Source organism: Penaeus japonicus, unplaced genomic scaffold (assembly GCF_977035675.1).
Source record: "Penaeus japonicus unplaced genomic scaffold, GWHDUDI00000001_assembly GWHDUDI00000002, whole genome shotgun sequence".
Classification (NCBI taxonomy): Eukaryota; Metazoa; Arthropoda; class Malacostraca; order Decapoda; family Penaeidae; genus Penaeus; species Penaeus japonicus.
In genome coordinates this window covers 40,956,384-40,968,883 of record NW_028234404.1, presented here as the reverse complement: position 1 = coordinate 40,968,883, position 12,500 = coordinate 40,956,384, and the positions used below count along the sequence as shown (strand labels likewise).

General features: G+C 38.9%; 1 protein-coding gene across 1 annotated transcript; it reads right to left on the bottom strand.

Annotated features, from left to right (window-relative positions):
• Window positions 1-6,344: 6,344 nt before the first annotated feature.
• On the bottom strand, window positions 6,345-8,816 carry LOC147472385 (uncharacterized). Its single transcript, XM_086545571.1, has 4 exons — window positions 8,364-8,816; window positions 7,797-8,244; window positions 7,509-7,544; window positions 6,345-6,502 (listed from the first exon to the last, which is right to left on the bottom strand). Exons 1-4 carry the CDS (start codon window positions 8,814-8,816, stop codon window positions 6,345-6,347), a joined length of 1,095 nt encoding a protein of 364 aa, XP_086401697.1.
• Between the last annotated feature and the right edge of the window lie 3,684 nt (window positions 8,817-12,500).

Below are 12,500 nucleotides of genomic sequence, written 5' to 3'. Positions count from 1 at the left end.
CATCGGCAGTGGTCTTCGGGCCCATCTGAGAAGGTATGTATGTTTTCGCGCTGCAACATGGCGTCTAGCAAAGTACAATACTTACGGCGGCAGGACTAGGGGTCCCTATGATTTCTCCCGTACAATGATATCCCAGCCTTACCCCACAAAGAATCCCCTAGGTCGTTCCTGATCTGGTCCGGAGAGCCTTTGTAGTTCATACTCTTTGGTCTCTTCGTACCACCTCGCCAAGGGGAGGTTCTCGCTTCCTCTCTGTGCAGAATCCTGGCGTGTGCCAAAGCTGCCCTAGAATCAGTAGGAACTCTGGGACACAATGGCTAGGGCTCCAGGTTTACTATGTAAACCTGGAATCAAACGCTCTGACCTACTTTCCCGAGGGCGTCATTCAGCTGACCTCCAGTGGGCGCGGGACAGTCATTCTGAGGAACAACAACATCACAAGTATTGCCGTCAATAGTACAACGCGTAAGGTTGCGTACTGTGTCAAAAGGAAGTTATTATGATTCGATTTTGTCTGTATTAACTAATCAAACGAAACAAAACAAAATATAAAACTAAATAAAATTCATGTGAATATTACGAAATTAAATTAAACATAAAATACATCTTTTCATCACGTTGTCACCAGCGGCCTGGTCGACATCAGCAACAACATATTAACAAAATTGGAAGAGGAAGTGTTTCGACCAATTTCTAGTAAGTCAGTGGATTGGAAAAGAGAAAAAAAAACTCACACACACAAAAAGAAAGAAGAAAAAAAAAGTGTTCTTCCTGATTTGCGCATTCCTCAAAAATCATCGCATTCCTTATTCAGTTCTTAGATTTGAATGTTGTTCCTTTGTTAGGTAACCCGTTGACATGTGGGTGCGATATTGTAGTGAATAATCTCCCGATTGGAAAACGGGCTGCCTTTAAGGGGATCCCAAGCTATTCGTGGCAAGGCGGGCTGGACGCTTGGAAATTCTACCCGTGGCCACCAGGGACCAGCACCGTGACGTTGCAGCGTTTTTAATGCATGGTGCTTGCAACGAGTAATAAAACATTGTGTGTGTTTCAGCTTTCCCGTCTTTTTATTCTCTTATCTTTATTGTATTTTGTTAATTTTGAAATACTTGAGCCAAGAAGGTCTCACACCTCTTAAACCATAACTGCTGGTCACCGCCTCCAAGACGTTGAGGGAGATGTCCGGAGAGGAACAAGGGACTCAAGCTTGCACGGCCAAAGCTACTGGTACTCTCTCTCCTCATCCAACGGGCAGTTTGCTTATAGCAGTGAGGTTTTCTTTCAGTAAGCCAGAGATCCTTGGTGGAAGACTGCCGGGTAAGAGGACCTCCTGCTATAAGTTGATATAGAGAGAGGCCGTAGCCGAGCCTTTATCTTTATTGTATCTGTGTTACAAAGTGGTAATCAATGGACGGTACGAGAGGCACATTGTAAGATAAGTAGTGTGCCCCAGTTGTATGTGCAGGTTTTGTTATATTCTCGTCATGTATGTATATATATCCATGCCGATTAATTGAATATCAGTTTTCTATATTTGTTTCTTTTATGATTACATGTCTTTAGTAAAAGAGTTGTGCCCAGGCTTTTTTAGTGTATGTACGGGAAGTAACACTTTTAACAAGATTCACGAGCAACATTTATCCCAGACCCACCATGCCTTCGGAGAGTGCTTACCGCTCGGCCCACTCCGCTAGTAATCTATAATAAATGTACATATATTAATTATGGCAAGCTACATAAGAACTGAACTTACATCTTGTGTTGAATGATAAGTCAATGATCACTACAATAGCGCCTGGCCCATCAGAGACGCTGCCTTACTGAAACGGGCAGAAAGAAGATAGAGCGAACTGTTTCGACGACGAGCTGCTGACTGACCTCGACCCGGGGATGTTCGGTGACATGAACTGCTTCAAGTTGTATGGCTTACAGCGATGTTTCGTCTGTGTCTGTTTGTTCTCTCTCTCTCTCTCTCTCTCTCTCTCTCTCTCTCTCTCTCTCTCTCTCTCTCTCTCTCTCTCTCTCTCTCTCTCTCTCTCTCTCTCTCTCTCTCTCTCTCTCTCTCTCTCTCTCTCTCTCTCTCTCTCTCTCTCTCTCTCTCTCTCTCTCTCTCTCTCTCTCTCTCTCTCTTTCTCTCTCTCTCTCTCTCCCTCCCCCACCCCTCTCTCTCTCTCTCTCTCTCTCTCTTTATCTCTCTCTCCCTCTCTCTTTCTCTTTATCTCTCTCTCTCTGTCATCTATGCCTGCCCTCCCTTGATTTGATAGTCAAACGGACAGTCAGGTTTTCATGTTCGGAAACCTGACAATTCATGTGCGTCTAAATAGAAAATCCATTTCCTCGTTAGTTTCTTATTCCTTAATGCCTAAAGTCTCATGTTATATGTATTATAAATCACTCTTATCGTCCAATGTCTTCAACACTATTACACTTGTCATCAACTTCATTATTATCATTATCATTAATTCTCTCCAGTGTTTTCTCATTCATATTCATGATGAGAATAGTAGAACTGATGACGCTATTATTAGCATTGCGATTCGTAATATCTTTTACTGACATCAGTATCACCGTTTTTATTTTTCTATATTGATAATGATTATTATCATCACCCTATAGATAAACACCTTTTTTGTTATTACAGTACTATTATTACCATCATTATGATTTTCTTTATCATTATTATGGGTATTATCAACATTAAAATTGCTTTCGTCTTTATCAGTATTAACATTAAAGGGTCTACCACTAGTAGGCCCATCACTCATAATCATCATAATCATTGGCATGGCATTGGCATCATTATGAAATAAAAATGTATATTATTATTCACTGTCAATATCTCAAGTAGTAGTATTTCATTTATCATCGTTGTCATCAAATTTGATTATCATTAGTTCCACCGACATTGCCATTTTTGTTATCAACGCTATTATCATCATAATTCTTATTTATGTTGCTATATATATTCTCATTAACTTTATTGATGTCACTATTATCCTTGTAGTATCCCCACTAACACTACTTCTCGTAACAGTCTCATCAATATCCACATTTTGTCAACATATTGTATATTGTAAAAAGGATAATATTATCACCAATCCATAAATTCACACATCAATACTATTAGACGAGAGGATTATACGATTATATTATAGGATTATATTAGGATACGCAAAAATCTCAGCCCTGTGATTTTTTTTTTTTTTTTTTTTATCAGCTGAGATCTTCCTAAACAGGAGATCGTAGCGCAGTTTTTCCTTTCGCGGAGAAACGCTACGTGGAGGAAACTCTAGCTCGCTCGCTCACTTGGCTTCGTTCATGAGTTTCGTTCCTATAAAAACTGAAGCTCTTTCGTATCACTAAGGCGCTTGAAGCTTTTAATTATCCGACGTGTTATTTCTGTGATTTGTAATGAGGCTCTTGGTTCCCTGAAGCAATTTATGGCAAAGTATGGTAATAAAGAAAACACAATCACGCACACACACAAACCCACATATATGCACGCACTAACTCGCGCACAAAACTACCCACCCACATCAACACACACACACACACACACACACAAATCCACATATATGCACGCACTAACTCACGCACAAAACTACCCACCCACATCACACACACACACACACACACACACACACACACACACACACACACACACACACACACACACACAAACCCACATATATGCACGAACTAACGCACGCACAAAACTACCCACCCACATACGAAAACACACACACACACACACAAAGGATATCCCACCCAGTTAGTGAAAGAGACTTATAATAAACAATGTGATGATAATTTTTTTTTTCTTGACCTGATCGTCATCTACTTGAATTATTAAAAACAATTAAACTTTAATAAACAAATGGGCTGGTTGCCTTTCATGAAGTAATTAAATAAATGACTGACACACATATAGGTATACAGACAGAAAGAGAAGGGCTGACAGGAATATATATAGCAAAAACTGCGACGCTAATGATATTTCCAATCTCATTCGAAGTTCCAATCTATCTACAATTGATCGGGTATGAGCTACAACTATGTCATGATTGTCTCTCTGAACGTCGAGAGTTGTTTGTGGCCAGCATGAAGAAGCGTTGAAAGCTAGACTTCCTGTTGCTTCTGATCCACCTTTGCCAAGGAAGCGACGAAGGCCTCAGACACCCACGATTTCGAAACCTTGTTGACGTAAAAAAAAAAAATGTTTCCATCAATTCCCATACCCGAATCCTGAAGCTATTTTCCTTCGCACTGCTGACGAAAATAATGAAATAGACATGGACTGCTCCCACGTAGAGAGCGAGGAACAAGTGAGGAGGGTATTTTCCTCAACCTTGTGCAATCAGTCTTTTGGCATCGCCTCTTTCACGGACATCTACGTCATGAACAGCTTTGAAACAGCCCGAGTGATCAACATGCACAATAATATCCTCGTTTACTTTCCCTTCGAAACTCTCCCCTCCCGCACCAGCCTCTCCAAGGAGTTAGACGTTAGTGGTAACGAAGTGTCCTTCCCTGCTCTGGTGTCCCACACGCTGCCCGCGCTCGATCTCTCGCAAACCAGATCAATAACGTCTCTTCGACGGCCTTATTGCTCTCCCAGGCATCTCGGAAATCAATCCAGTCAGAAATACTATATCCGTAATTCCAACTGGTAAGATTGCTACACCAGATTTAGTCCTGCCATGAACTGCAGCGCTATGCATGCCTTTTAAAATGCCGTTCTAGGAGAAATTGGAAGGCAAATAGACATTTTCCCTTCCTGCATTTTCATCAAGAACATTCGCTGGTTGTCGGAACCTAAGCTGCGTGAACCTAGAATCGAACGCGATGACATCCATTCAGCTGACCTCCAGCAGTCCAGGAGCTGTCATTTTGCCAAATAACAGTATCGCAGCTGTTGTTAATAGTCTAACAGGTAGGTTTTGTATATTGTAAGCTACGATGCGTACATTGTCCAATAATTTTAGAGCATGTATGCAACGTAGTAGCGTAAACATGTCAAGGAGCCAATAAGCAAACCAAACAAACCGAATCATACAAAAGTGAATATCCGACCACATTGTGTCTTCATTGAAATGTCTTAAAGGTTTTGGAAGAAGACGTGGTCCGACCTATTCTGGCCGATGGCAGCAGAGTTTATATCTCAAGTAAGACACTGGATTACTCGACAGAAAGCATGTTTAGACAAAAACAAAAGCACCTATTGTCTATTACACAATTATGTAGTAAAACCTTGTCGCTTCTCAATCCTATTGTCAACCCTTTTTTATTATATTTTGCTTTCTCTTGCACATCCCTTACGCGTGGTTGCGAGATCGTTTGGCTCAGCAGATTCGCGGAGCAGCATTTACGACGGGGAGTTGCTGACCTCGACCCTGAGAGGTTTGGTGACTTGAACTGCTTCAAATTCTCTTTGTTTTTCTCTCTGTCTCCGTCTCTTTCTCTTTCTCTCTCTCTCTCTCTCTCTCTCTCTCTTTCTCTCTCTCTCTCTCTCTCTCTCTCTCTCTCTCTCTCTCTCTCTCTCTCTCTCTCTCTCTCTCTCTCTCTCTCTCTCTCTCTCTCTCTCTCTCCTCTCCTTTTATCTCTCTCCCTCTCTCTCTCTCTCTCTCTCTCTCTCTCTCTCTCTCTCTCTCTCTCTCTCTCTCTCTCTCTCTCTCTCTCTCTCCCTCTCTCTCTCTCATTCTCTCCATGTCTCTCTTTTTCCTCCCCCTATCTCTCTTTTTTTTTCTCTCTCTTTCCTCCCCTTATCTCTTTGTTTTCTCTCTGTCTCCGTCTCTCTCTCTATCTATCTATCTATCTATCTCTATCTCTCTATCTCTATCTCTCTCCTTCTCTCTCATTCTCTATATATCTATATCCATCGCTCTCTCTGTCTCTTTCTCTTTCTCTCTACCTATCTCTAGTTCTCCCTATCTCTATCTTTCGCTCTCTCTGTGTCTCTCTCCCTCCCTTTCTCTCTGTGTCTCTCATTTTCTTTCTCTCCCCTTCTCTTTTTCTCTCTCTTTCCCTCTCTCTCTCTCTCTCTCTCTCTCTCTCTCTCTCTCTCTCTCTCTCTCTCTCTCTCTCTCTCTCTCTCTCTCTCTCTCTCTCTCTCTCTCTCTCTCTCACTCTCTCTGTCTATCTATCTATCTATATATTTATTTTTATCCCACACTCTTTTTCTCTCCCTTTCTCCCTCTCTATCTATCTATCTATTTCTCTCTTTCCCTCTCTCTCTCTATTTCTCTTCTCTCCCCATCTATCTTTCTCCTATCTATCTTTCTCTCCATCCCTCGCTCTCTGTCTCTCTTAGTGTGTAGTCTCTTCTCTTTTATTGGACTGATTTACATAGACATGCTCTTGAAGTGAAGTATTGTTCGTGGGCTCTCTGTTAGGACACTCTGCACGACATTGCAACAACTATTTAAGAATAACAATGAATAACATATTCTGCATGCTGCAATGGCAGGTGAAACAGAATGTGTTACATCAGTGCATGGTTCTTGCAGAAGGGAAACAGAGCATGTCATTGATATGTTTGAATTGGTGTGAAGAGAAGTAAACACATATTGAAGAACGAACGTACATATATGCATATATGTATGTAATGCGTATACTATAAAAGATTGCATTGCACAAAATACATTCGCCTAAAGTTACTTATCTCTTCCTTACTTTGAAAATAAGCTTTCACTTACAAGTAGAAACCCAGGCTGTCGCAGGTGACATTAGGATTTTGCACAAAACAGTATTGCATGAAAGAAAATGGCTCAGCTTGTTGCAAATGATTCACCGTCTCTATTATGCTCTGACTCGAACAACTGTTGCAGTGTTGATCACCCTGTTCTTTATCATGGTAATTCTCATGAAGATTTTGTATTTTTTTTTTTTTTTTTTTTTTTACTATTCATATGACTAACATTAGTGGTTGGATTAATCTTGCTACTGATGTCAATTTATTTTGATAATGTCAAGATTGTGATGTATATTATAATATTACTGTAATTAGTGGAAACATCATTATTATTGTTACCTTATGAAAAAAAAACTATTGTCAATATCATTGTTGGCATTATCATTATTATCATCATTATTATTATTACTATCATTATTATTATTACTATTATTATTATTATTATTATTATCATTATTGTTATTATCATTATATACTGTTTTCTATTGATTTGCTTTGATTACAATTGCTAACCGGGTCACCCCAGTGATCTAAGGCAAGCAAAGGATTCCAAGAGCTTTAAACGAACATAAATACAACCCAAAAAAAAGAAAAAGAAATTAAAATCATGTTGATAGAGTCTTTCGTAAAATATGGGCTGTACTTGTAAGGACGATTTTTTGGATTTCTTGGAGAGACTGTTTACCAGGTATTTTGTCTAGGTGCTTTTTGGTACCCTTCTTTATCATTCCTAGTGCTCCAACAATAACAGGAACAGTACATGCTTTCATGTTCCACATCTTTCCAATTTCTATTTCTAAATCTTTGTATTTACTGAGCTTTTCGAATTCTTTTACTGAAATGTTTTTATCTGAGGGTACGCTCATATCAATTAATAGACATGTTTTCAAAGAGTGGTCCTTCACAATGATGTCCGGTCTGTTTGCCTGTATGGTTCTGTCCGTGTGTACAGAAAAATCCCACAAGATGGTAACATTCTTTCCATTGGTTACTGTTTTCGGTTCGTGTTGAAACCAATTGCTAGTAGTCTCTATTCCATAGTGGTTACAAATACCCCAATGAAGGTATTGACCCACTCTATCGTGTCTCCGAACATACTCACTTGGGGCTAATATAGAACAACCAGAGATAAGATGGTCAACCGTTTCAGTACTCTTGTCACAAAACCTGCACTTAGCATCTGCACCATTTTTCAAGATATTTGCCTGATAATTACGGGTAAATAAACTCTGATCTTGTGCTGCAATGATGAAGCCTTCTGTCTCTGCCTTCAGACCTGAACCACGTAGCCACTGATGGGTTGCTGTTTGATCAACATCAGCTTGTTTGCTTCGGGTTAGGTACTGTCCATGCAGAGGTTTCTGGCTCCATCTCTCTGCAAGCATTTCTTGACCTTTCTTTTTAGCACTAATCTTAGCTTTCTTTGCAACTTTAGTCGCATCTAATTGCTGTTCCTCAACTATAGGGTCAACTTCAAATTCCCTTTCAAATTTTTCCCCTTCTTTTAAGATGGAATGGATTTTTTTGGTACTTTCGTGTTGCAGTACCAGCTGCAACATCCAGTCGTTTGAAAAATGTAAATAATGTTTCATGCCAACAGTGCTTGTCTTATAGGTTAGTTCTAACTGGATAAGTCCACGACCACCTTCCTTTCTAGGTAAGTACAAACGATCAACAGGAGCATTTTATTTGCAGTAAGAAGCTTTCTAGTTTTCCTATCCATTCTTTGAAGGTCGGGAAGGTTCCAGTTGATGATGTTATAACTGTACTGAACTACTGGAACAGCTAAAGTGTTTACTGCCTCAACTCTATTTTTTGAATTCAGTTCTGTTTTCAGAACTAGCCTGACGCGTCGATAGTACTCCTTCCTTACTTTCTCTTTCATCTTTGCATGGTCTATTCCGTCTCCTTCACAGACACCCAGGTACTTATAACTATTAAGTTCTTTGATGATTGTGTCAATATCAAGTTGAATAGGGGTAGATTCTCTAAGTTTGCCTCTGACAAAGGAAGCTTTGGCACAACCAAAGTCCATGCAAATATCATTACTGCATTCTCTCACAGTTGTCAGCAGCCCTTCACGTTGTTGATCATTCTTGGCGAAAACTTTCAGGTCCTCCATGTAAAACAGATGATTCAAAACTTTCTAGAAGATGCTGTACCCAGCATCAGTGTTGTTGAGTTCATTGGATAGTGGAATCAAAGAAATGCAGAAAAGGAGAAAAGTGAGTCTCCTTGGAAAATTCCACGCTTGATCCGTTAGATTCACCTACCCCTTCATTATGGGACAGAAACAATTTGGTGTGCCACTTTGACATACTGTTTCGGAGAAAGTTTGAAATAACAGGGGAGATTTTGTAAAGCTCCAAACTGCGCAGAATCCAGTCGTGTGGGACACTATCAAAAGCCTTCCGATAATCGATCCATGCTGTACTAAGATTTTTGTGGTGAGTTTTACAGTTTTCTAAAATCATGCGATTAATCAGAAGTTGGTCTTTACAGCCATAAGAATTACGTTTACAGCCTTTCTGTTCATTTGGTAACATTTGATTTTCTTCGAGGAAGTTGTACATTCTATCAGTAATTATTGATGTCAAGGTTTTGTAAATGGTATTAAGACAGGTTATTGGTCTATAATTCTTTGGGTTTTCCGTTTCTTGGGTTATAGGCAGAAGATACGTTACTCCCTCAGTAAGCCACTCAGGAATAGATTCTGGTTGATCAATAATGTCATTCATCGAATCAACGAGGGGTTTGTGGAGTTCAGACAGTACATTTAGCCAGAAATTAGGGATCTTGTCTATTCCTGGAGACTTCCACTTATGCGATTTGCCTAAAGCAACCTCGAGCTCTTTCATAGTTATCTCTACCCAGTCCTGTTGTTGAACCTCTCTCATTCTTTCCTCTTCTCTACCTAGCCAAGGTGTTTCAGCGTTAAGCGTCTTCTCTTTACCCCATATATCTTTCCAAAAGTCTTCTACCTTATCCATTTCAGGTGGATCCTTAATATCAATTTTATTTTTGCCTATTTCTCTATAAAATTTCTTAGCATCTGTCTTGAAGATTTTGTTTTGCCTATAAAACTTTGTTCTCTTATCATATCTTCTGAGTCGTTGTGCTTTCAATTGCATCTTTTGAGTGTTGGTTTCTTTTGCTATTTCTAGGGATGCCCCATCTGTGATGTTGTTCTTTTTCATAATGGTTTTTGCCTTCCTTGTTTTCACATTTGTTCCTTTCAACATTTCATCAAGAATTGATATTTCCGCCCGCAGAGAATCAATTTCTTTTTGAAGTTTAACCTTCCATTTTGGGGGCTTATTGGTATTGTATTGTCTCTTTTTCTTCACTTTGACGCCTAATTCAGAAGTTATCACTTTGGCAGTAGAATAGAAAAGATTGTTGATGGTATTCAAATCTTTCCCTATATGTTTAATGACTTCCTTTAGAGCAACATTATAAAGTTTAATCATCTCATTTGCTTTAGAGTTCAGAGTGATTTTTGGAAGGTTCTCTCTCGTGGTCATCTCAGGCAGATCTACTACACTCATTTCTCTGATGATGTTTTGATATGCTTCTTCAATTTTCTCTCTATTTCTCTCTTGGTAAGCGTCATTTTGGTTTTCTTCTCTTGCTAAAGGGTCTCCACCATTTCTAACTACATTAACTATACTTTCGATTTGGTCAGGGCTCAAATTGACAAGGTTCACCCTCAGCTCACCTGCTCTCTCTACTACATTATCATCGTCAAAAATTCCAATTCCTCTAGGCTGTTCTGCAATCTCAATACGGACTTGCTCTATTTGAGCATCAGTAAGTCGTTTGTTGTTGATAATGTCACGTCGTACATTTCCGAGCTTGCCAGCATCAATATTGGTTCTAAATTCACTACAATTTCTCTCCAATTTTCATAAGTATCCTGAGTAACATTTCCCATTGGTCTTAACTGGGCTGTGAAAAAAGCTCTTAGAACGTTTCGATAATCCTCAATGGACCATTTGTTTCTTTTAGCTTTTTGGTTGGTAATCACTGCCGGTTCAGGGTTAGGGATATCCTGGTTCTGATCACCTGGCAGATCATCTTGAGAGGAGTCAGACTCAGTAGCATATTTTTCGACCTCAGGCGAGTCTGGCCCTGAGGGACGCGCTCCTTGGTGAACCGCGCGACGAGCGATGCGGGATGATTTGTTTCTACGGGTTTCCATTTATGAAAAAGGTTGCATTTTTACCTTACTACCAAGGGGTTTATGTAAGGTTTTCCTTCCCTAGTGTTTTTATCGAGACACCATCTCTAGGTCAGGTATTCCGCCCTGGACACCAATCCAGTATTTAAGACCTCGGCTGAGACTCCCTGGGCGGGTTTATTATTATTATTATTATTATTATTATCATTATTATTATTATTATCATCCTCATCATCATCATCATCACCAGCACCATCATCATCATCATTATCGTCATATCATCATCATCATCATACATCCTCATTATCAACCTTATTATAATTACTTTCCTCATTGTTATGTTTATGAAATTATAATTTACATCAGTAATATTAATATTTTTCTTGTGTATTGTTAAGATGACTGGCATTGTTGTTATCATTATCAGTATCATCATTTTCACTACTGATCTTATCATTATCGTTACCATTATCACCATCATTAACTATTAAAGCTAAACCAAACCATCAATAATCATGATAACCATTTATGTTTATTATCCTAACTACCATCGAATAACAATCTCTGCCTCAGTTTCTGATTGCTTGTGATTCGGTCAAGAACATCATTTGAAACATGAACACGTTCGATAAAAAATGATTATGTACTTATATGCTATTATATCATGAAAGGAATTTAGAGAGGTACATGTTTCATCGTAAATCACAAATACAGTTGGTTCTCGTTCGCCATGTAATGACATATATATATATATATATATATATATATATATATATATATATATATATATATATATATATATACATATATATATATATATATATATATATATATATATATATATATATATGTGTGATGTGTGTGTGTGTGTGTGTGTTGTTGTGTGTGGTGTGGTGTGTGTTGTGGGGGTGTGTGTGGTATATATATATATATATATATATATATTTATATATATATATATATATATGTATAAGTACACACACACACACACACACACACACACGCACACACACATGTATATATATATATATATATATATATATATATATATATATATATATATATATATATATATATATATATATATATATATGTGTGTGTGTGTGTAGCAAAAGGTCACATGTAACGCACCTGAGGAAGAAGCAACTGTGTTTTACACTGCTTGTGTCCATATTTGCATTAACATAACACTGCAGCTGAAATCAAGCACGTTCATTTAGAGCATTGTTTTGTTATCTCTTAAAAAGACACCCTCCCCCCCCCTCTGAGTGTTTGCGGAGAGAAAAGCAACACATTTTGAACGCAGAATCCCGCGAAAGATTTTATCAACTCAGTCCACTCGTTCCCATGCTCTCAAGGCCACTGCCACGGAATTCATCTGAAATGTTGTCTCCAAGCTCTTATCTCCTCTAAGATCTCCTCCTCCAAATTATGTGCTTGTTTATTGGCTTGGCAGCACGATTTCGGGAAAAGATATTGATGGTGTGATTGATACAAAATGGGTCTGCTGACGATAAGAAATAATTGAATTCTATGTCCTTCGTACGCATTCATGTGTGTGTGTGTGTGTGTGTGTGTGTGTGTGTGTGTGTGTGTGTGTGCGTACGTGTGTGTGTATGTATGTAT